The sequence below is a fragment of the Phoca vitulina genome, unplaced genomic scaffold, assembly GCF_004348235.1.
Source record: "Phoca vitulina isolate PV1807 unplaced genomic scaffold, GSC_HSeal_1.0 scaffold8, whole genome shotgun sequence".
NCBI classification, from domain to species: domain Eukaryota; kingdom Metazoa; phylum Chordata; class Mammalia; order Carnivora; family Phocidae; genus Phoca; species Phoca vitulina.
The window spans coordinates 59,982,035-60,008,504 of record NW_022589711.1 but is presented as its reverse complement, the minus strand read 5'-3'; the positions used below and the strand labels follow the sequence as shown (position 1 = coordinate 60,008,504).

The 26,470-nt window shown below is 38.4% G+C and overlaps 1 protein-coding gene across 2 annotated transcripts in view; it reads right to left on the bottom strand.

Annotated features, from left to right (window-relative positions):
- Positions 1-26,470, bottom strand: part of MCCC1 (methylcrotonoyl-CoA carboxylase 1) — a 59,545-nt gene that overhangs the window by 12,966 nt on the left and 20,109 nt on the right. For both annotated transcript variants that reach the window (XM_032407097.1, XM_032407098.1), the window contains 7 exons: positions 21,542-21,653; positions 19,658-19,739; positions 11,916-12,043; positions 8,542-8,725; positions 6,732-6,841; positions 2,402-2,618; positions 565-651 (listed from right to left, as the gene is read on the bottom strand). In XM_032407097.1, coding sequence (XP_032262988.1) covers positions 565-651; positions 2,402-2,618; positions 6,732-6,841; positions 8,542-8,725; positions 11,916-12,043; positions 19,658-19,739; positions 21,542-21,653 — 920 coding nt within the window. The remainder of the gene's footprint in view (positions 1-564; positions 652-2,401; positions 2,619-6,731; positions 6,842-8,541; positions 8,726-11,915; positions 12,044-19,657; positions 19,740-21,541; positions 21,654-26,470) is intronic.

Below are 26,470 nucleotides of genomic sequence, written 5' to 3'. Positions count from 1 at the left end.
TAACCGACTGAGCCACCCAGGTGCCCCTATTTTGGTGAAGACAAAAATTTACATGTGATTGGGCACTTAATAAATCATGGCTCCTTAATAACCCACTTCGACCTGAAACACTGCCTGAACGGTGGATAATCCTTCTCCCCAGAGTAGTTTTGGATATTGTTTTTATTTAAAAGTAGTACATTCTTGCTGAAGAAAAGCTGCAAGGGAAAGAAAGTACAAAGAAGTGGGTTGTATGTGTGTGAGTGGGGGGGTACAAATCACCTCAAATCCCACTACCCAATGGTCACCTAACATCTTGGCATATTTCATTTTAGTCATTTTGCTAGGTATATTTAATGACATATTTTTCAAATATTTACAAAATATAGGAAGAGGAAAAAGAACAAAAATACCACTAATTGTACCACCCGAGCCAATCAATCCTAGTATTCCTACCAATGGTTAGGCTAGGGAGCTTAAAAAATGTAACTGACTGATCCGTGACTAGGGTGGATCCTTTTATTCCAGGTGAATGTGATGTATTTCCATGAAGCACACTCCTCTTTTTAATAAAACATTACTTACTGTTTTTACCATCCCTCAGAGTTATGTTTCTCGTGTAAGAAATATTCAGTCTTCTTCCACTGCTGAATGCAAAAGGTGAGTACTGATCTAGAAAAAAGTTAAAATTTAATTTAATTAAAAAATTACAATTCAGCAACAAATTTACAAACGTCAGGCCTGACTTCATACCTTACAAAAGAAAACATAAAACACCCGCCCTACGCTGGCAGCTCAAATGGGCCTTCTTTGTCCCTATTGCTTTAAATTTAAATTAATACTTTCATTTATATCTCAGGAAATGGCATGTGAAAAATTCCAGCTTGTCTGAAAAATCAGAGTGTTTGCAGCCTCAACACTCTTCCTCCGGGGCTGTGAGCGGCACAGTGGTCTTCCCCTCCTTGGGCAAATGCATTCCAGGTCACCAAAATCTCCACCACTCACTACTCTTGTCTCGCCTCGCCTCTTTCTGCGTCACTCGTCCCGCCCACAGGCTTGTGTGCTCATCCTCTGTTGGACAGTATCCAGGAGTTACAGCAGAGCTGAACTGAAGCAATTTCTTCTGAAGCTCCTATGTGCACCCATTATAAATTGTAAAAAGGAAGGAGGGAGTAAGAGGACACTTGATTCTAGGGCGCCCAGGTGGCTCAGTCCGTTGAGAGTCTGCCTTTGGCTCAGGTCATGATCCTGAAGACCCGGGATGGAGCTCCGGGTCAGGCTCCCTGCTCAGCGGGGAGTCTGCTTCTCCCTCTCCCTCTGCCCCTCCCCCCAGCCCCATGCTCTCTCTCTCTCTCACTCTCTTTCAAATAAATAAACAAAATCTTTAAAAAAAAGAGGATACTCGATTCTAACAATGCTATGTTCAGGCTTTGGAACACCGTGCAGGCATATTTAGATGCATTTCATTTAGTGTAAAAGGACAAAATGAGAATAGAGCACACATCTCCTAAAGCTGTAGTTATATATTTTAAGCTTTCAATATAACTTTCTTGAATGAATCTAGAAATTAAAGATCCTAATAATAAAACCCTATAATATAAAAATCCTAAAAATAATGAAGAGATAAATGGATTAATTTGGTTTTTTTCCCTGTTTGCTCCAAAGGTCAGAGTTAGCCTGCAGTAAATATTCTGGAGCAAGTTTGGGAGAACTCAGATTTTGCTCAATTTAGAGGGAAGAACTTTTAAAGGAAGAACTGACTGAAACCATAACAGGCTAATGAGTTCTCGTTACGAATTTCCTGAGGTGTTAAAAAGAGGTTGAGCAACAGCTTAGAGGGGGTGTTGAAGCAGAGATGTGTGCGTGTGGCAACCGGGACAAATCTCTGCCTTGGTCCTTCCTGTGCTCAGATTCTCTGATTCGAGGAAGTACCTAGGTCTCTAGTTCATCAGAAATTTGATCACAGAATGGAAAAGAAAGGAGGAAATAACGCAACGATAAATCTCAGGTACCCAAGAGAATCTGAGAGTCTCCAGTGCTCTGTCTTTAGTCCCTAGGACCAAGGAAGTTGCCACAGGTACAGAAAATACAACAACATAGTCCCTTGAGGAGCGGCGAATAAAAAAGCTTTGGAAGGCGTCAGCACAGGGTGTAGGAAGAACTAGCGTTTGGTTGAAAAAAGACCCATCTCAACACTGTTAGGCAATTAGTTAAGTTTTATTTAATGGGTTAAAAAGTGTTTATGGGCACATCCATATATGTGAATCTACTCTACTTCACACTAAGAACCACATTAGCAGAGGACGGTGTCAATCACCAAGAGAAGAAAAGGGACACAAGAGTGGCATAAAGAAAGAAAAGCACCTCCAATGCTTATTCATAGACTCTTAACAAGCAGAGCAAAGAGAAAAGCTTTCCATACCGTGGGACTGAATGTTGAAAACATCAGACATGGCTTTCTCCTTGAGGATGAGACCCAGAGCTGCCTGGCATAAAAACTCCTTGGCTGTGGCCTTCCTACTGGGAAACAGTTCCTTGTGGTGTTGAGCGATGAAATCCGTGTGCACGTTCCCAGCCTCAAACTCTGGATGGCCGGACAGGCTGAGGAGGAAGTCAATGTTGGTATGCAGTCCGACAATCTGGGAAGAGAATAAAGCCCACGTCCCCAGTGAGTGGGGAAATCAACATATTCAGAAAATGATTTCTCGACAGATGTTGGCGAGGATGTAGAGAAAGGGGAACCCTCCTACGCTGTTGGTGGGAATGCGAGCTGGTGCAGCCACTCTGGAAAACAGTATGGAGGTTCCTCAAAAAGTTGAAAGTAGAGCTATCCTATGACCCAGCAATTGCACTACTGGGCATTTACCCCAAAGATACAAATGTAGTGATCTGAAGGGGCACCTGCACCCCGATGTTTATAGCAGCAATGTCCACAATAGCCAAACTATGGAAAGAGCTTAGATGTCCATCAACAGATGAATGGATAAAGAAAATGTGGTGTGTGTGTATATATATATATATATATATATATATATATATAGAATTTATTATATATATATTAATATATATATTATATATATTCCATTGTGTGTGTGTATATATATATATTATGCAGCCATCAAAAAATTGAAATCTTGCCATTTGCAAAGACGTGGATGGAACTAGAGGGTATTACGCTAAGCGAAATAAGTCAATCAGAGAAAGACAAGCATCATATGATCTCACTGATATAAGGAATTTGAGAAACAAGACAGAGGATCATAGGGGAAGGGAGGGAAAAATGAAACAAGATGAAACCAGAGAGGGAGACAAACCATAAGAGACTTAATTTCAGGAAACACACAGAGGGTTGCTGGAGTGGAGGGGGGTGGGAGGGATGGGGTGGTTGGTGATGGACACTGGGGAGGGTATGTACTATGGTGAGCGCTGTGAATTGTGTAAGACTGATGAATCACAGATCTCTACCCCGAAACAAATAATACATTATATGTTAAAAGAAATTTTTAAAAAAAGACAAAATCATTTCTATGGCATCTGCTCTTTGTACGAAGTATTTTCCACAATGGACAATTCTCAAGGAAAATAAAAAACCTACTAAGGTACCACATGGCAGCATTAGGACAACTTGTAGGAAAAACAAAACAAAACAAAACAACCCACTTCACCATCACTATCTATCTGGACTTAACACTTAAAACTGTATTTTATGATACATTTTTTAAAATGTAGCAAACTACATTTTACTCTCTATGATAAAGAGGAAATAGGAAATGATGTTAGGGTAGGTCACATGGATACATTTAATTGACTCAGGCTAGGAAAGTGATAAATGTTAAGAAACTTAAATGAGATTTATTTGCAAGATATTGAAGACTTGCCACTCAGAATACTCCTACAAAATAGGAAGACTGCAAACTGAGGTTAGGATTGCTACACTGAGGAGGAGATAGGATTAAATGTAACCTCAAAGGAACTTCCTTCTGACACTAAAATCCAAACTTTACACAACGATATAAAAATGAAAAGGTATAAAATGAACCCACATACACCCAATAAATGGGATCAAGGGTAAAACCAGCTATCTGAGCCTTGGGTTCATTCAGTCATTCATCCAATCATTCATTTAATAGACATTTACTGAGCACCGTTAGGTGCCAGGTCCTGATCCAGGTACTGGGGACACGATGAGGAATGAAACCTTACAGAGCTTACATTCTAGGGACAGATAACAGACAATATAAACAAATATCTAATATGATGTCAGGCTATATGAAGAAAAATAAGGCTGGTTAAGGGGATAGAGAAGAGCAAAGGGCCCTATTTTAAATGGGGTGACCTGGTTTCAAGCTATACTACAAAGCTGTAGTAATAAAAACATTATGGTACTGGCACAAAAATAGTCACAAAGATCAATGGAACAGAACTGACAACCCAGAAATAAACCCATGCTTACATGGTCAATTAATCTATGACAAAGGAGGCGAGAATATACAGTGGGAAAGGACCATCTTTTCAATAACTGGTGTTGGGAAAACAGGACAGCTACATGCAAAAGAATGAAACTGGACCACTTTCTCACACCATACACAAAAAATAAACTCAAAATGGATTACAGACCTAAATGTGAGACCTAAAACAATAAAACTCCTAAAATAAAACATAGGCAGTAATCTCTCGGGATATCAGCTTTAGCAACATACTTATGGATATGTCTCCTCAGGCAAGGGAAACAAAAGAAAAATTAAACTACTGGGACTACACCAAACTAAAAAGCTTTTGCACAGTTTTTGCACATCAACAAAATGAAAAGGTAATGGAAGAAGAATGGGTGAAGATAGTTGCAAATTATATGTCCTGATAAGGGGCTAATATCCAAAATATATAAAGAACTCCTACAACTCAACACCAAAAAACCTAATAATCCAATTAAAAAGTGGGCAGAAAACCTGAACATTTTTTTTCCTCCAAAAGAGACATACAAATGGCTAACAGACATACGAAAAGACGCTCACGATCACTCATCATCAGGGAAATGCAAATCAAAACCACAATGAGATAGCACCTCATACTGGTCAGAATGGTTAGTATCAAAAAGACACAAATAACAACTGTTGGTAAGGACATGGAAAAAAGGGAACCCTTGTGCCCTATTGGTAGGAAGGTAAATGGGTGCAGCCACTGTGGAAAATAGTATAGAAGTTCCCCCAAAATTAAAAACAGAAATATCGTATGATCCAGTAATTCCAATTGCTGGCTATTTGCCCAAATGAAACGAAAACACGAATTAGAAAAGATACATGCACCCCTATGTTTATTGCAACATGATTTACAATAGTCAAGATATGGAAGCAACCTCAGTCCATCTATAGATGAAGGATAAAGAAGATGTGGTGTATACACATAACAGAATGCTACTCAGCCATAATAAAGAATGAAATCTTGCCATTTGTAACAACATGGATGGACCTAGAGGGTTATTATACTAAGTGAAATAAGTCAAAGACAAACATCACATGATTTCACTTACATGTGCAATCTAAAACACAAAGCAAACACACAACAGAAACAGATTCATAAATAGAGAACTGATGATTGCCAGCAGGGAAGGCGATGAGGGGATAAGTTAAATAGATGAATGGGATCAAGAGGTACAAATTTCCAGTTGTAAGTAAGTCACAGGGATGAAAACTACAGCATATGGAATATAGTCAATAATACTGTAATAACTTTGGTAACAGATGGTAGCTACACTTATTGTGGTGAGTCCTGTGTAAGGTATAGAACTGACTCACTCTGTTGTACACCTAAAACTAATATAACATTATATATCAACTATACTTCAATTAAAAAAAAAATGGATGGGTGCCTAGGTGGCTCAGTCGGTTAAATGTCTGATTCTTGGTTTCAGCTCAGGTCATGATCTCAGGGTTGTAGGATTGAGCCCTGCGTTGGGGCTCTGTGCTCAACGCGAGTCTGCTGGGGATTCTTTCTCTCCCTCTGCTCCCCCCCCCCCCCACTTATGTGCACATGCGCGTGCCTTCTCTCTCTCTCAATAATTAAATAAAATCTTTTAAAAAAAAATGGAGAAGGCCTGGGAAGGATTCTGAATGAGCAGGAGCTGAGGATGGTGAGGAGGGAGTCTTGCGATCATGTGGGGAAAAACATTCTGGAAGAGAGAACAGGAACACATGGGTCCATGCTGGGTGTGTCTAAGGAATGGCAAGGAGCCCTGTGTGGTTGGAGCCACAGAGATGAGAAGTTTGGTCAAATTAATGACATATAACACTTTGGATGTCACGGGTTAATAAATCCTTCTATGACGCTACATCAGTATGGTTTGGGGCTTACGGCACCAAGGAAATCAATGTGCTACAAAAAAGCAACAAACTCTGTCAAATGGATAAAACTGAACATAATTATTTTCCTTTGGGGAAAATAAAACCAGACTGTAGGCCACACTTGTGTAGCTGGCCTTATCTAACAGGATGAATATGAATTTAATATCAGATTTCACTGAAGTATAACACTGACATTAACAGTTTTAGCCCTGCAATTTTTCTTTTCTAGCTGAATCAAGAAGTCATTAAACTCTATTCTGACCCATGGGAATGTGAAATCAGTTTGTTCCTGACATCTGGGTAACTGGTGGAAATAAGCCGACAAGGACAAAGGCTGACCAATCATGACGGACATACTTGGCTGTGGAGATACACAGATCATCAGGGTCCCCAACATGGCCCCAGGGCACTCACATTGTACTGACGAAGGCTGTACCTCAGTTTCGTCAAGGCCGCCTGGCGATCTGCAGCCCATACAACCAGCTTTGCAATCATGGGGTCATAATGCACTGAAACCTCATCTCCTGAAATTGAAAAACCAGTAACCACAGTCAAAACTCAAAGTGATAAAATATGACATGGAAGACATTCTGCTGGGGCTTTATGCTCATTTCACACTTAATCTTCAGGAGCTCTTGCATGACTGTTTTATTCATGAGGAACTGAGGCTCGCAGGGGTTTAAGACCCAGGGTCTTCATCTATAAAATCAAGGGGTTAGATTACACTCCCTTATCCATCATCCACCCACCTATCCACCCCATCACTCACCAACACATACTGAACACTTCTAGGCCCAGGCCTGAGCAAGGTGCTGCAAATATAACATGGAAGAAACTTACAATATAGTGGGAAAACTAGACAAGGAGTAAAAGGTTACTGTAAAACAGTATAATAAGGAAAGTGCCTGAGGAATACACAAGGGGCTTGGGGAACGCAGAAGAGGAGGGCTGGGGAAGCTTCTTGGAGTAGATGATGCTCCCAGTGCCGAGATGTGAATCTGGGAGTCCTTCGCAGAATTACACCTCTGTTATCCTTCGAGCACCTTTATTAAATTACACTGCAAGTTTTGCTTGCCCTGCAGATTCTTTCTTTTCCATCGCAAGTGTTCTCTTTTCTCTCTAAAGTGTTCTGCTATTAAGTTAAAAAAAGGCACTGACTACTAAATCTTGCTGTGGTTTAGCCAGAGTTCTCAAAATTCTTCCACTTTGCCCTCAAGAGGTCCTGACTCATTTTGGCTTTCAAGACACTATGTGATCTGCTTTCAACCTGTACCTCTAGCTGCACCTCCAACTATTCACCATCCTGACCCCTTTTCTCCAGCCACGTTTTCTTACAGTTCCTCCACCACACCTGGAGTTAAGCTCTCCTTTCTTCACTGTTCTGCATGCTGTTCAATCTGCTACTCAAATCCACTCCACACTTCCTCTTCGAAATGTGTCCGGGCTGTATTGGCCTAACATGACTTCTTATGCTGAGAACTGCTTTTCAACATTCACCACCCGGATAACTTCTCTGGCAGCTAAAGTCAAGGTGGCAGGAGCTCAGAGCATGGACTCTGGAGCCAGAGAGACTGGGTCTGAATCTTGGCTCCAAGGGTGACCTTGGGCAAGTCACCTAACTTCTCTGTGCCCTGGTGTCCTCATCTGGAAAATGGGAGTGATAATAACCCCTACTCATAGGGTAGTTCAGCCCATATAAAAAAAGTCACCTGGAACAGTGTATGTAGTACACAGTATGCGCTAAATAACTGTTATGACCATTGCTGGTAATCACACGCTATGACAGCTCTTGTGCTGTTATTGTTTTATTTCTCTTTCTTTTATTGTTGTTTCGCTTGCACTGAGTTTATATATTAATTCTCCAGCTTGACTTTAAGTCCCTTGAAGGCAGAGGGCATTGGGCATAGCGGGGATCAGTGCCTTAAATCACTTTTAGAACTAGGAGGAGTAGAAATATGAAACAGTATACACAAAATGTTTGTTATTTAGGTTTGAACAAGTACTGCTACATTTCAACAAAGGGCATATTGTGTAAAAATACTAGCTATTTTTTTTTAAATAACTATTCCAGAAAGAAAAATAAAGATTAATGAGAAACCAATTAAGTCCTTTATTCTAAAACATACTAAACATTTCCATAAGACACAGGGAAAAGATGCTGTCCAGAAATAGTAATGCACCGAAAATTCCACAAGACCGAGACTTTTCATTGAATTCACTTTACCTTGTCTCACTCCAGTTTCGATCCTAGTGCAAAGGTCTGCCTGAGGGGTGGAGAGATGCACTAATGGCCCAGCCCCGGGCATGAAGTTATTGTCAGGATCTTCTGCATATATTCTAGCTTCAAAGGAATGGCCCTGCAGAGTTATTTCTTCCTGGCTCAAAGGAATCTTCTCTCCTGCTGCAATCTGGTGAAAGATGTGCTTCTGTGAAAATCCCCCTTATATAGCACCTATGAGACTTGGGAAGTTGATGGTCTTGCGTTTTTCCATGGAAAACGTGCATTCGGGCTTTATAACGAAGCCAAATAAAAACTATTACTTTCCTCACCTCCCCGAGTTTGAGGCAAAAACAAAAATAGGTTAAAAAACAGATGCAGCTTGGAAATAATGTATTAAGTACAATGGATTTCTAGAGTCTTCAAAGTAGAAAAAGCAGGTGAACTGATGACTAAATTATAAATATAAAAATCACTGTTTTTTTAATGTAATACAATTAAAAGTTCTCACTGGCAAGATAATCCATTTTCATTTAAAACATCAGTGCTCAGTTACCAAACCAATCTTCTTTTTATAGCTAATTATTAGTTGGTGTTTAGGACTACACTCACAGCTATGGCTAAAGTGTGGCATTTGTCATCTTTGTTAACCTTTTTTTTTTTAAAGTTTATTTATTTAAGTAATCTCTACACCCAATGTGGGGCTCAAACTCACCACCCTGAGATCAAGAGTCATACACTCTACCCACTGAGCCAGCCAGGTGCCCCCATCTTTGTCATCTTCATCACCAAGTGAGTGATAAAGCAAAACAGAAAGGGGAACATGATGATTTTTCAATTTTGTTATGTTAACCCATATTGCACGATACCAGATTATAAGCAGGATGACCACCAATCACACTGACTGTTACGTACCAATACAACAACTCTCTCTCTTCAACTAGTATAATTTGGAAAAGGGTATTGGAGGACATGCTGTCACTCTCTCTCTCTCTCTTCTCTCTCCTTAAATTGTCCTCTAAGATGAGAAAAGAACTGAGAAAGCAGAAGATACAGGGGAAGAAACTAAGTAATTTAGCACTACTTGCAACTAAGGAGGTAAGCATGAAACAGAGGCAAAGGTTTCATCTCTCTAAATCTGTAGATAAGAAAAATCAGGAACCACAGCAGTTAAGAATGAAAGGAAAATGAACTACACTGAATGCCTTTATGACATGGTGTTTTGAACCACAGACTCTGCAGCCCTATTGCCTGGGTTCAAATTCTGTCTCTATACTTCCTCTGTTCTGGGCATGTTTCTTAACCTCTTGATGCTACAGAGAAAAGTGCATACAGTAAGCACTACACAAGTGTTAGCTATTGTCATTTCATTCTTATCCTTTATAATGAAATACTTTTTAATGTTTTAATAAAGAATCCTATTTGTCTTGATATAAACAAGAATGACCATGTGTCCATATTTCATGATGTGATCTTATTTCTGACTATATAGCCCCATTTCAACCTGGCTTATCTTTGCCTATTTTCCTCTCGGGTTGGCTTCTATCTGGGCTCAGAAGAGACAGGCCCCAACCGTGCCTCTGGAGCCTTGGAAATCTGTGCCATGTGAGTTCTCTCAGGCTTAGACATTGACTCTTTGGAACTCGTGGACCTTGGATCTTCTCCCCAGCTTCCCCTGGACATGGCTACCCACCTGCGTCTGCAGCCTAGATGCTGACAACATTGCAGCCTCATTCTAGGGAGCCTTTGACTCCAGAGGCTGATCCTGGAGCTTGAACTCACCAAATGGTGAGGCCCCTTGTTTTACCTCTGCCTGGAAGCAAGACTCCAAAGTGCCTTGAACATTGTAAATGAGGTCCAGTGGTATCCATCAGTTCAAGAATTCCAGCCACCCCCCGCCCCCAGATAAGAAAAGCCTACTTCTCTTTTTAAAGGGCCTTCAAAGCTCTTGCAGTTTCTTGAGATGCAGAAATAAGTCTACTGGTTCCCCTTATGCCCAAAAGCTTTCTCTTCCCTTCCCTAGAAACCTTTTATCCATCATGATTTCAAAATTCTGGACTCCTGGGGCGCTGGGGTGGCACAGTCAGTTAAACGTCTGACTCTTGGTTTCAGCTCAAGTTGAAATCTCCAGGTCATGAGATTGAGCCCCACGTCAGGCTCTGCACTCAGTGAGGAATCTGACTCTTTCTCCTTCTCCCTCTGCCCCACCGCCTTTAAAATAAATAAATAAATCTAAAAAAAAAAAATTCTGGACTCTCTCAATTACTGCTTCAGGAAAAAAAAAATATCCCCCTTTCCTTGAATTCTGGAAACAGAAGCACTCTTTCTAAAACTTTCTAAATCCGCTACAATTTTCCCATCACTTACTAACACTTACTAGCCTGATGTGCCTGGCTTTCATTAGCTCCCAAGGCTATAGAGGCCCCAAAGAATCTTATGGCTCAACTAAAACCACCAATCATCCCCAAGGAGCCAGCAAAAGGAACATGATATTACTGTCCATCGACCTTCTGAAAAGACAAAATTATCAAAATAATTAAGACTTTAGCATCACAACACACACAAAAAAATTTTAGATTCAGAATATATAAAGAACCAAGAATCCTACAGAGATCAAAAGTATTTATAGTACTTAAAACATTTTTTTCATATTAAAAAAGGCTATAAAATCAACTGTTTTCAATAATGAGAGTAAAACAGACTAAGGTATTATTCTTATTTGAAGGAATATGCTTTGTGGAACTCTAGTTCAGGCCAGCGTTTCTCAAACTATTTATAAAAAAGGAACAATTATAGACTTACACTTTTGTAACATACAGTAGACGTATCATAGCAATGTCAAAAATGCTATAAAAATTTCTAAACACTTATTCTGAATGGGCTATACTTATCCTACCACAGGCAACAACAGTGTACAAGTCAGCACTTGCATGTGGCTCACTCTATTGGTCTAGACCATTACCTTGGCTCTTCATTCCCAGCTCTTCCTTAGCTCATTTCACTGGGGCTAGCATCTGTCCTGCCTCTAAAATCAAATGATGGCCCAGCCCGGAATAATGTGGCCTCAGGTAGAGCACGAGGCTTTGGTGTTGAGATAATGTGGTCACAAGAAAGCCTCAGTGACAGCATCTCACTTGCCCCTTGCCTTAGGCTACCCCATGCTGAAGAGAAATGATGGTAAGTGACAGGTTAGAAATCTGAGTCCATAAAGTGACAATAATGTCACAGCAACAAATGAAATATCATCTTTAACTGCCCATTTTCCTGTCCTCATGACAACCACCAAGAATTGAACCCTTGTCCAAAGTGACACCTTCTTTTAGGAGGCTAGCAGGTAACCTATTGTCAAGACTGATCTTTAACAGAAAAAATACTCCCACCCTAAGCTGCCACTCCACCAAGTCAGTTCCTGTGATCATCTCAGTAACAGGATGTTCCACTTGCAGCCTTGTATTCATTTCCATGAAGTAGAAATTGTGCTTTGAGTCCATAATAAACTCCACGGTTCCTAAAAGATAAAATACAAGAGTCACATTTCAATAGCATATGATCAGTAGAAATCAAAATCTTCTATGATGTATCACATCAACTTCTTATTAATATATTTTTTTAAACTTTATTTTATTTAAATTCAATTAATTAACATATAGCGTAGTATTAGTTTCAGAGGTCAAGTTCAGTGATTCATCAGTGGTATATAACACCCAGTGCTCCATTCCATCACGTGCCCTCCTTAATGCCCATCCCCCAGTTACCCCATCCCACACCTACCTCCTCTCCAGCAACCCTCAGTTTCCTATAGTTAACAGTCTCTTATGGTTTGTCTCCCGAAACCAGACAGAGAAACAAATCACATCAACTTTTAATGCTGCCTTCATTCAATGGTAAACATTTTGCATTTCGTGAAGAAAATAGCTCACATTTTGCAGCAGCAAATGATTGTTACTAAAAAGTAGGGAGCCACATGAAATCTAGCAACAGAAAAGTATGTTTGGGGTTTTCAGCAAAGGGTAAGTCCAAGTTGTGAGTAGTCTCAACCGTTGCAGCAACGAGAACATGGCTGGACCATGTGTTACGGCTTCGGGGCACCAAGATCCCTGGAACCTCACACTGTGACATCCCACCTCCCTCTAGCCCAGTAGAATAAATATAATAACATTTTTTCCTCCTGATTGTGGGCTTTGCAGGTTTCCTTTAAAAGTCCTTTAGCTGGTGATCCACTGGAAGATTGTTTAGCAACTAAAAGCTACATCTTTTCCAACTTTATTAAGGTATAATTTAATATAATAAAATTTATCCATTTTAAGCATGGGGAAGTGTGTTGAGTTTCAATTGCAACTGAATACAGTCATAGAAACACCACCACCACCACCATGAAAATGCAAAACATTTCCAACATCCAAAATGTTCATTCCTTTGTTCCCCTTTGCAGTCAGTCCCTGCCCTGGGTCACTGGCCCCAGGCAACCTTAGTTTTTTCTAGAATGTCATATAAATGAAATCATATACTACATAGTGTTTTGTGTTTGAGTTTTTTTTCACTTAGCTGAAAGTAGTTCCATATAATTTAAGACTGTTTCTCAAACTGGGGGTCATAACCCATTAGTGCCTTGTAAAAATTTAGTGAAGACTTCCAGTTTCTGGTCCATAAGAAACTAAGAAGTCACCATTCTAACCCGACAAGAGTAAAAAGCCAAATAAACTGAAAAATCAACAATTTTCCTCAGATCCATCAGAGATATGAGGTCACAGGGCAAACTGCTGCCCCCAAAATCAGAGAGACAGGCAAATACAGAGATTCACAACTTACTGGAACAGAAACCCATGAACAAAACTTCTAAGGAACAAGTACCAGAGGAGGAAAAACTGGGCTGTAACCGACAAGTTGCTGGACGCTCAGTGTGGACGACTCTGAGAGTCACAATCCCCAAGGACAGCCCCCCATACTTTTGTGTTTTACCTCCAGAAGCTCTATCAGGTCCTCACAGTGAATACTGGAGAAAAATCCCCTTGACCCTCTAGCAGTGGAAGGGGAAAAGGAATCATTTGAAGTACACCAGAGTTCTATTCTGACCAAGATTTGTCCATAAGAGAACTATTTTACTAGAGCCTAAACTATGGGGGTTTCACCAGAGCCTAATTAACAGAACTGAAGGAAGGGAAATACACATCTCCAGCCATCCTGTCCCCCACAAATGAATAAATCAAAACAAATCAGCAAAAAAACAAACTGAGATGCATTGGTGAAATTCAGGGCACAAGCTCACCAAAAAACTTAAGACATAATCCTAGGACTATAGAACACCTCCCCTCCCCCACACCTAATCACCACATGACTAAAGACTGGTTCACCACAGTTCTTTTTACCTGGTACCTCAGGTCTGGCTATCAAGAAATAAATCACAAGGCACACTAAGAGGCAAAAAACACAGTTTAAAGAAACTGAAAAAGCATCAGAACTTGATTCAGATATGACAGAAATATTGGAATAATCAGACCAAGAACTTTTTTTTAAAGATTTTTTAAATTTATTTGTCAGAGAGAGAGAGAGAGAGAGAGACAGCACAAGCAGGGGAGAGAGGCAGAGGGAGAAGTAGGCTCCCTGTTGAGCAAGGAGCCCGATGCGGGACTCGATCCCAGGACCCTGGGATTGTGACCTGAGCCAGAGGCAGATGCTTAACCGACTGAGCCACCCAGGCATCCCCAGACCAAGAACTTAAAAACATTTTGATTAGTACACTAACAGCTTTAATGGAAAAAGTAGACAAATGCAAGAACCCACATGGATAACATAAGAAACATGGAAATACAAGGAATCAAAAAGAAATGCTAGAAATCAAAACACTGTAATAGAAATGAAGAATGCCTTTGGTGGGCTCATCGGTAGACTGGACACAGCTAAGGAAACAATCTCTGAGCTGATATGACATAATATGACAACAGAAACTTCCAAAACTAAAAGCAAAGACAAAAAAGACTGAAAAAACCAAAACAGAATATCCAAGAACTGTGGACAACTAGACAAGGTGTAACAGATACATAATGGGAATACCAAAAGAATAAAAAAGAAAGGACCAGAAACATTATTGAAGCAATAATGACTAAGAATTTTCTCAAATTAATGTCGAGACATTGAACCACACCTCTGGAAGGTCAGAGAACACCAAGCAGGATAAATGCCAAAAAACCCCTATACCTAGGCATATCATTTTCAAAGTACAGAAAATAAAAATGAATGAATGAATGAATGAATCCTGAAAGAATCTGGGGCGGAGGGGAAACACCTTACTTATAAAGGAGAAAAGATAAGAATTACATATGATTCTCTTCAGAAACCATGCAAGCAAGAAGAGTGGAGTGTTATTTAAGGTCTTGAGTGGGAAAAAAATCATCAACTTGGTATTCTGTTACCTTGTGGAGTTATCCTTCCAAATGAAGGAGAAATAGGGACTGTTTCAAATAAACAGAAATTGAGAAAATTTATTGGCAGTGGATCTATCTTGCAAAAAATGTTAAAAGAAGTTCTTTAGAGAGAAGGAAAATGCCATATAGGTCAATATTCCAAAAAGACACAACAACCTTAACGTGTATGCACCTAAGAAGAGAGTATTAAAATACATGGGATAAAAACTGAGAGTAAAAACTGAGAACTGCAAATAGATGAATCCACTAATACAGCTGGAGATTTTAATACCCCTTTATCAGAAACGGACAAATCTAGCAGGCAGAAAAGTAAGGACATAGTTGAACTCAATAGCACTATCAATAAATGGGACATAATCGATGTCTATAGACTACTTTATCCAACAATAGCAGATTACATATTTTGAAACTTACATGGAACATTCACCAAGACAGATCACATTCAGGGTCACAGAAAAAACCTTAACAAATTTAAAAGAATAGATATACAATGTTTGCTCTCAAGACCACAGTTAAATTAAAAATCAACTGAACTAGAAATCAGTAATAGAAAAGATAGCTGGGAAAAAAATCTCCAAATACTTGCAGATTAAATAACACAGTACCAAGTAACACATGGGTCAAAGAAGAAATCCCAAGTGAATTTTAAAAATATTTTAAACTAAATGAAAATAGAAATGCAACTTTTCAAAATTTGTGAGATGCACTGAAAGCAGTGCTTAGAGGGAAATTTATACCACTGAATCCATATATTTGAAGAGAAGAAAGATCTAAAATTAAGCTTCCATTTTAGGAAACTAGAAAAAGAACAGCAAATTAATTCCAAAGTAAGCAAGAGAAAAGAAATAATAGAGTAGAAATCTATGAAACTGAAAACAGAAAATCTATAGAGAAGACAAATAAAACCAGAAGTCAGTTCTTTGAAAAGATCAATAACATACATAAGCTTCTAGCCAAGTTGTTTAAGAAAAAAAAAAAGAGAGAAGAGACAAATTATTAATATCAGAAATGAAAGAAGGGAAATTACTATAGGTCTTATGGTTAACAGGATATTAAAAATATATTATGAACAACTCTATGCCCATAAATTTGATAACCTAGATGAAACAGACCAATTCCTTGAAAGACACAATCTGCCAAAAGTCACACAAGAAAAAATCACTCTGAAACAATCTGAATAGGCCTATATCTACTAAGGAAGTTGAAATAATCATTAATAACCTCCAAAACCTCCAAAATAGACCCAGATTGGTTCACTGGTGAGTTCTACCAAACACTGAAGGTAGAATTTATACCAATTTTCTGTAATTTCTTCCAGAACATAGAAAACAGAATATTTCCTAACTCATTTTATGAGACCAGCATTACCTTAATACCAAAACGAGAGAAAGCTATTACAAAAAACCTACAAATCAGTATCTCTTATGAACATGGATGCAACAGTCCTCAACAAAATATTAGCAAATCAAATCCAATAATGTACAAAAGTAAATATATACTATGACCAAATGGGATTTATCCTGGGTATGCAAGGCTGGTCCAACATTTGAACATCAATTAATGTAATCCATCACATCAACAAGCTAAAGAAGAATCATATGACTGTATCAATAGATGCAGAAAAAGCATTGGATGAAATCCAATATCTAATTATAATAAAAACTCTCAACAAACTACTAATGGAGAGGAACTTCCTAATTTGATAAAGAAGATTTACAAGAACCCACAGCTAATATTATATTTAATGGTGAGAAACTAGAAGATTTCCTACTAAGAAAAGAAATAAGGGAAGGATGTCCATTCTCACCACTCCTTTCAACATCATACTGAAAGTCCTAGTAATGCAATGAGGTAAGAAAAGGAAATACAAGGTATACAGATTGAGAAGGAAGAAATGAAACTGTCTCATCACAGATGACTTGTCTATGTAGAAAAATCCAAAAGAACTGACAAACTTCTAGAACTACAAACCTAACAAGCTTGCAGGATACAAGGTTAATATACGAAAGTCAATTGTTTTCCTATGTACCAATGATGAACAAGTAGAATTTGAGGGGCGCTTGGGTGGCTCAGTCGTTAAGCGTCTGCCTTCGGCTCAGGTCATGATCCCAGGGTCCTGGGATCGAGCCCCACATCGGGCTCCCTGCTCGGCGGGAAGCCTGCTTCTCCCTCTCCCACTCCCCCTGCTTGTGTTCCCTCTCTCGCTGTTTCTCTCTCTGTTAAATAAATAAAATCTTTAAAAAAAAAAAAAAAGTAGAATTTGAAATTAAAAACACAATACCATCTACACAAGCACCCCCAAAATGAAATAGGTATAAATCTAACAAAATATATATAAGATCTATATGAGAAAAATTACAAAACTCTGATGAAAGAAGTCAAGGCAGAACAAAATGGAAAGATATTCCATGTTCATGGAAAGGAAGACTCAACATTGTCAAGATGTCAGTTCTCCCAATTTGTTGTATAGAAACAACACAATCCCAATTAAAACTCCAGCAAGTTATTTTGTGGATATCAAAAAACTGATTCTAGTGTTTTATAGGGAAAGGCAAAAGACCCAGGATAGCCAATTCAATATTGAAGGAGAATAACAAAGTTGGAGGACTGACACTGAGTTCAAGATTTACTATAAAGCTACAGTATTCAAAATAATGAAGTACTGGGAAAAGAACAAATAGATCAGTGGAACAGAATAGGCAGCCCAGAAATAGACCTATATAAATATAGTCAATTGATCTTTGACAAAGGAGCAAAGGCAATACAATGGAGCAAAGATAGTCTTTTCAAAAAATGGTGTTGGAATAGTATATGGTATATGTTTACATACAAAAAAATGAATCTAGGCACAGATCTTATACTCTCAGAAAAATTAACAAAATGGACCATAGACCTAAATTTGGAACACAAAACTATAAAATTCCTAGAAGACAGTAGGAGAAAACCTAGATGACCTTGGGTGTGGTGATGCCTTTTTAGGTACAACAGCAAAGGCACAATTCATTAAGCAAATAATTGATAAGCCAGCTTCATTAAAATTAAAAAGTTATGCTCTGCAAAAGATAATGTCAAGAGAATGAGAAGATAAACCACAGACTGGGAGAAAATATTTCCAAAAGACACCTCTGATAAAGGACTACTATCCAAAATGTACTAAGGAGTCATAAAACTCAATAAGAAAACAAACAAACCAATTTAAAAACTGGGCAAAACACTTGAACAGACCTCACTAAAGAAGAAACACCGATGGCAAGCAAGCATATGAGAAGATGCTCCAATCATGTTATCAGGGAAATGCAAATTAAAATGAGATACAACTATACACCTATTAGAATAGAACACTGATCATACCAAATGCTAGTGAAGATGTGGAGCAATAGGAACTCTCATACATTGCTGGTGAGGATGCAAAATGGTACAGCCACTCTGGAAGAAAGTTTGGCAGTTTCTTACAAAACTAAACATATTCTTACCATATGACCCAGCGATTAAACTTCTTGTTTACCTAAATAAATTGAAACTATGCCCACACCTATGCCCACACAGAACTCTGCACATAGATTGTTATAATAGTTTGATTTATAATTGCCAAACTTAGAAAGTAACCAAGATATCCTTCAGTAGGTGACAGGATAAACTGTGGTACATCCAGACAATGGAATATTATTCAACACTAAACAGAAATGATCAACCCATGAAAAGACATGGAGGAAACTTAAATGCATATTATTAAGTGAAAGAAGCCAATCTTAAAAGGCTACAAACTGTATGATTCCAACTGTATGATATTCTGGGAAAGACAGAACTATGGAGGCAACAGAAAGATCAGAGATTGTCAGGAGTTAAAGACAGGAAGAGAGGGGCGCCTGGGTGGCTCAGTCGTTAAGCGTCTGCCTTCGGCTCAGGTCATGATCCCAGGGTCCTGGGATCGAGCCCCGCATCGGGCTCCCTGCTCTGCGGGAAGCCTGCTTCTCCCTCTCCCACTCTCCCTGCTTGTGTTCCCTCCCTCGCTGTGTCTCTCTCTGTCAAATAAATAAATAAAATCTTTAAAAAAAAAAAAATAAAGACAGGAAGAGATAAAGAGCAGAGCACAGAGGCTATTTAGGGCACTGAAAATACTCTGTATGATACTACAATGGTGAATACATGTCATTATACATTTTTCCAAATGTACACTGTACAACAATGTCATAGAACACACAATATTAAGAGTAAACCCTAATGTAAATTATGAATTCTGGGTGATAATGATGTGTCACTGAAGGTTTATTGATTGTAACAAATGAATCACTCTGGTGTGGGATGCTGGTACTTGGGGAGGCTACGCCAAGTGTGGGGATAGAGGGTATGGGAACTCTGTACTTACCACTCAATTTAGCTGTGAACCTAAAAAATTAAAGCTTACTAATTTTAAAAGAGGCAAAGGAAATCATTTTAGTGATTTTATTTTAAAATGGAATAGAAAATATCAAATAGCATTACACGTAATTAGGGTAAGTACTGTTTAGTGACTTTTTTTTCCAAATATACATGTATATAGACATAAATATGTGTATATACTGAGTCTCAATGTAAAATGTATTTCTTAAAGTGGGTATAATTTGTTTGAAAGACAATGATTTAAAAGTTGTAAGTTTCTTTTGCCTTCTGAACATAAATAAGTATTTCTTCTCCTCTATTCAAAGTAAATCTTAGCGTACCTGCTCCAACATAATTTACAGCTTTAGCAGCTCTGACTGCAGCTTCTCCAAGCTTCTTTCTTATTTCAGGTTTAATACCAGGCTATAAAAAAATATTTAAAATAAATTTCCATTAGTTCTTTTCCCTATTAGAAATTTCCATTAAGATCCAATATTGCCTTTCTAGGTATCAAATATTACATTAAAGAGTTAATAAGGATAAATAGCTAATGCTATACATTTCATCAAGAAATACATCCTATACCACAGTCAACAGCCTCATACCAAAGTTTAATGGTTCTGTTAGTAATTTCTATGAACTGCAGGTATTATTCAGCATAATGATATATCTCCTTTGTACCTACATAAGAACTTTCATGACTGTATGTCCAATTACATGTATCAATATGAAAACTTTGATCACTGTTTTATTTTAAGATGGTAGAGCAATCTGGGCCATGTGCCCAATAATTATCTTGGAATAACGGTAAACCTTAAGATTCCAAGCTAATAAGAAAGGTTCATAAAAAGAAATGTAGGTTAAAAAGTAGGCAAAGGTTTTAATATTTTAAAACAGTGCTCTACAGACATATATTTAAGCAATCACTACTTGAAAATAAGGCTTTACTGAAATTATTGTTGACATTTACTTTGAACGATATAATATACTCTGCAACAGAAATTAAAATTTGAATATAGTATGAGAACAACAAACTGATTAACCAGAAACCTCAGATCCCTGACCTTTTAGAAGTACCTACTGGAAAAAAAAAAAACAAACCACATACAAAACCTTAGAAAAGAAAGAAGCCTACAGCAGTAGTAGGCTCAAAAGAAATGTAAATCCAAAAAGGGGTAATTCTAGGAGTAGGCCTTGACCCAGAGGACAACCGAAACCAATCAAGAGATAGACCTGAAGAGATGTAAACAATTAATTCCATGGGGGCAAAAAATGCCAAATAAGAGCAAATCTCTCTCCTCTACAATAAACCTTTATGGTAGGAAGATGACTAATATATTTTAGGGATGCCTCAAACAGAAGTCAAAATAAAAGAATCTTCATAAAAAATATATTCAATGAACCAGGCCAATCCATTCCTCAAACATTCTCATTACAATTTAAAATCTACATGGAAATATTATACAATTGCTCACTATAAGTCAGATACAGATCTTCCTCAACTTACAGTGGGGTTATGTCCAGATAAACCCATCATAAGTTGAAAATACTGGAAGTTGAAAATTCATTTAAATACATGTAACCTACCAAACATCCTTAGTCTACCTTAAATGTGTTCAGAACACTTACATTAGCCTACAGTTGGGCAGAATCATCTAACACAACAGCTATTCCATAATAAAAGGCTGACTATCTCACATAATTTGTTGAATACCAAGTACAGAGAGTGTAAGAACGGGTATGGGTAAGAGCGAGTTTAGGCGTATCAGTTATTTACTCTCCTGACCGTGTGGCTGACTGGCTCACTGCTGCTGCCCAGGAGAGTAGCATACCACACAGAGAGCCCGGGAAAAGATCAAAATTCAAAATTCGAAGTATTTCTACTAAATATGTATCACTTTTGCACCACCGTAAAGCAAAAAAATTCTAACCTGAACCATCGTGAAGTCAGGGACAGTCTGTACTTGGATCAGAGTAGGTTTTCCTAGATACCATCCAGAAGGATCGTGGCCCTACTGTGCCCTCAGTATGGTAGCCTGGGAATTTCAACCCCCTCCTCATCCCCAAGGCTCCAGTGGGGCCTTATCATTATACTACCACTGGGAAGCAGTTATTCAGCAGGACTGTGGAGGAGACGCTACCTCCACAGATTCCTGATGTGAAAATTAGAGTGACTGGGGTTTACGTTATAGAGAAGCTTGCAAATTTCTTTACAAGGTCCTTACCCCTGGGGCTTCCTCAATGATCTTCTGATGTCTCCTCTGTACACTACAGTCTCTTTCAAACAAGTACACAGCATTGCCATGGTAGTCACCAAACACCTGGACTTCTACATGCCTATTTAAAAACCCAATGAGAAAGTTTCCATTTGTAGAATAAACATTCTAGAAAAAAAAAATTACATACATGAAGTGACTAGGAAATAAGAAAACACAGGAGACTATATTTATGACCTCAGGGTAGGGGCAAGTCACAAGTACAAACTGACAAGGAAAACACTGATAAATCTGACATCAAAATATTTCATGTATTCTCGAAAAGCTAATGAAAACTTTATGATCCGGGGATTTTTATTTTATTTTTTATTATTTTTTAAAATATTTATTCATTTATTTGAGAGAGAGAGAGAGCACAAGCAGAGGGAGGAGCAGAGGGAGACAGAGAATCCTGAAGCAGACTCCCCACTGAGCGCAGAGCCCGACACAGGGCTCGATCCCAAGACCTGAGATCATGACCTGAGCTGAAATCAATGAGTCGGCTGCTTAAGCGACTGAGCCACCCAGGCACCCCATGATCAGGGGATTTTTAAAAATCAACCCTTATGGTCAGATTTTATAAGCTCAGGCAGACTAAAAATTACAATGGCTCACCCATAAAAAGGTTAAGAAATAAATTAATATGGATTATTAATTCTTAAAAAATATTACTAATATTATATCATAAAAACAAAAAAGGCACTTTAATGTTGAATCTAAAATAGTAAAATTATGAGAAATCATATTAAGAGTAAATGCACAGAACACTTAGGAAAATAAGGGTAAACAGACCATTTGGTGAACATGAAAGCATTCTTCTCATAAGGTTTATTTTGATATGTTCACTCTGTAGTTCACCTCACATATTCACCACCATGATGTAGAAATGAGTGACGAGCAAATGTTTTTTCTGTTGATTTTTTAAAATAAAAATTGTCAAAAAGAAACAATATAAAAGAAAAACCAGGAAGGGTCTTGTAAATGTACTGTGTTAACACAGCAGCTCATTTCTGTTCCTTTTTTGTTCACCTCATCAAGCCACTTCATTAAACCACTTGGAATAATTTCGTTTCTTGATATACCATTTCTACTGAATGTTCAATTTTAACCTTTTCCAACCTGTCCATCACATTCTCTTGACAAAATAATAGGAGCTGATTTCTTCCTTTTGGATCTGCCTGCTTGAGTTTTCCTCCTCTTTTCATTTATCTTTAAGCTATTATCACCGAACACTTTCTTGCTATTATTTCTCTGGACAAACTGTTGTCTGTGAGATCAATTGAGAAGAGAAAAATGAGAGATTTTATTTTAGCCTCATTTATTCTTTCTCTAATACTCTTCCTTTCTTTATGGAGATCTAAATTTCTGACCTGTATCATTTTCCTTCTCTCTGAAGAACTTCTGTTATCATTTCTTACAAGTCAAGTCTGTGATGACAATGTCCTTCAACTTTCGTTTGTCTGAGGAAGTCTATTTCTCCCTCCTGTTTGAAGGATAAGTTCACCGGACAGAGTTCTACGTTAGTTTTTTTTTTTCTTTCAACGCTTTATAAATATTTCACTCCCCCCATTCTTGCTTAAGCCTGATATATTTCTTACCTTGTTTCTCTATAGGTAAGACATTCTTATCCCCATGTTTTTTCCAAGATTTTCTATTTGTGTTTGGTTTCCTGCAGTTTGAATATGATTCAAAAAATGTTTTGACATTTATCCTGCTTGGTGTCCTCAGAGCTTCCTGGTTCTGTGGCTTGGTGTTATCATTAATTTTGTAACATTTTTGGCCATTATTACTTCAAATATTTCTCCTGCTCCTTTCTTTATTCTTGTAGTATTCAAATAACACATACGTTATTCCTCTTAAAATTGTCCCACAGACCTTGGATATTACGTTTGTTTTCATTCTTATTTCTCTTTTGCATTTCAGTTTGGGAAGTTTCCACTGACATATGTTCTCGGTCACAGATTCTTTCCTCAGCTGCGTCCAGTCTACTGAGGAGCCCACCAACTGCATTCTTCATTTCGGTTACATTGTTTGATTCCTAGCATTTTCTTTTTTTTATTATTATTATGTTATGTTAGTCACCATATAGTACATCATTAGTTTTGATGTAGTGTTCCATGATTCATTGTTTGCGTATAACGATTCCTAGCATTTTCTTTTGACTTTTCTCTTAGAGTGTCCATCTCTCTGCTTACATTTCCCAAATGTTCTTGCATGTTGTCTACACACTCCATTAGAGCCCTTAACATATTAATCAGTTACTTTAAACTCTATATCTGGTAATTCCAAAATCTGTGGTTCTGATGCTTGCTTGGTCTCCTTACACTGTGCTTTTTCTTACCTAAATTTTAGCACGCCTTGTCATTTTTTTGTTAAAAGCTGGACATGAGGTATCACTTTACAGTAAGTAAGGTAAACACAGACCTTTACTGTAAAGTTTAATGTGAATCTGGCTAGGACACTGGGTTTCATGTCTGCAGTAGTTGTAGGTACCAGAGGCTTGTTTCCTCTAGTGCCCTTGTTTTGTTTTGTTTCTCCTGCTGTCTTTGACTAAGAACTCTTCTTATTAGAGTCTGTGTCTTGCAGTTCTTTCAGCTGAAACCCTGTTATTATACTGGGGCCCTGGTGATGTGGTAGAAGGGTGCAGGGGAGGGAACGCATCCCATGATCTAATGATTAAATCTTGGTCTTTTAGTGGGCCTGTATCCCTGTGTGCTTCAGGTTTCTATGTTCATGAGCACCATCTGTTTGGATGTATGTGTGTTTTGTTTTTTTTTTTTTTAAGATTTTATTTGACAGAGAGAGAGAGCACAGGCAGGGGGAGCAGGAGAGGGAGAGGGAGATATTTATTTTTAAAGTAAGCTGTACAACCAGCGTGGAGCTTGAACCCACGACCCTGAGATCAAGAGTCACATGCTCCACTGACTGAGCCAGCCCTGTGCCCCCAAAAGTGTTTCTTAGCATTTTTTCTCTCCTTACACGAAACAGGAAAGCTCGAGCGGGTTAGAGTTGGCTAACTGCCCTTCCCACAGGACAGAAAAGGTGCTGGCCAAGTTTCCCTTGGAGAGCTGGCCTTTGTTAGGGAGAACAGACCACTCTGGGCCAATCGCAAATGGTTACCTTTCTCCTCCCTCTGCCCCAAAATGGGAGGGAATTTTTCCTGTATTTTCACTGTGAGAACGTGGTTTTGTTCTTGAAGGGAGAACTCATGAAAATCTGGGGTTCCCCTAACACTGGACCTTGAGGAGTTTCTCACTAGCAAGCTAGTCCACACCCAGACTCCAGTAATTTATCATAATCCCCGCAGAAGTGTCCCTATCAGTTTATGGCTCCAGGAGCTTTGCTCTGGGTGAGTGGCTCCTGGCTATGATTCACTGTATTCACACGCTGTCCAGATTCCACAGGGTGGTGGTTTGCCCTGCGGCCCCTATTATCCGACAGGTCTCAAACTCACTGACTTTCATTTTGTTCAGATTTTTACTTGCTTTTTGGATGTGAGTGACAACTTCCCACTAAATGGTTTGTTTTTCAAATTCCAATTGTAAAATTTTACCACTTCCACTGACACTCCCTTATGTGTTAGCTGCTCCAGGGAAGGAGTCAGTAAAGCACGGACTCCAGGTTCTGAAAGGAACACATACCAGGGGCACAGCACAGCTCTTTTCTGAGTTCTCAGAAGCTGGAAACACTTATTCCTGGGGCGGCTTACAAGGGAAACTTTTTGAGGACCTGTGTTCTGTTATGATTTCTGTAGTGATCATATCACTTTTGTTATTTTCCTTTTTCTGACTGATCCTCTTTCTGTGCTGCTTTATCTAACTTAAGAGATTCTGCAGCACACATTCTCCTGTCTGAGAACCAGGAGGTGCACCAAATCCCAGCTGTTCCGGTTCAGCCACTGCTGGGGTCTGGCTAGATAGTCAGACACAGCTGGAGTCTACCAAGAACGCCTTGATATTTTCTAAGAGTTCCACAGTTTTTATTTTCCTATTTACATTTTTAATCTATCTGGAATATATGTTGAATGTAAACTGAGAAAGGAACCCAATTTCCTTTTTTATCCTCCAAAATAGTACGCTTTGAAGACTGTTTCTATCCCAGCCTTTCAGGTAAGCTCAATAGTTCCGAGCAGATTTATAAAACACCTTGATATGTACTTTTCTGAGTTATAAGCAGCACCTTGACAATCTTCTAGCACGCCATTAACTCAACAGGTAATTACTTAGCAGCACACAAAACAGTAGAATTATCATGATATTAAAATATTATTATTAGAAAATACAGATTAAATATATAGAGAAATACTATTACTTGTATTAGGAGAATGAGATTATGAGTGACTTTGTTTCCCATCTTCTCTATTTTCCGTGTTGGTAATGTATTTATATTACTTCTATATTTCAAAAAATATTATTATTGATGACTGTCATGAAGAAAGTAGTATGCCAGATGATATACAGGGGAAAATAAAAAGAAATGTACTATCAGGTCCTTGATTCCCAGGAGCTTCCCAGCTATTGGGAGAACAAATTACAATGTGAGGTTATATACAGCTAACATTTCACATGTAAAGAATTCACATCTTCAGAAAATGTTGTAGGCATTGAGTTACGGTCACTGAAATAGCTAACTGACATCTCCACGATAATTCTAACTCAAAAGCATGCCAATTTGGACAGTCGGCCTATTCTTTTTTGAAACATATTGTGAAAGGGAGCTCTCAATTTACCTTAGAATTTCCTCCATTTTTGCCTTACTTTTCACTAAGAGGTGGCAGACTTTTTAACTATCAAAATCTAAATGAATTTAACTTACCGTGCCATGTTCAGGGACAGTTCAAAGTCTTGTAGCACTTGAAACAAAAACAATTTAAGAAGAATACAAAATAAGGTATAGGAT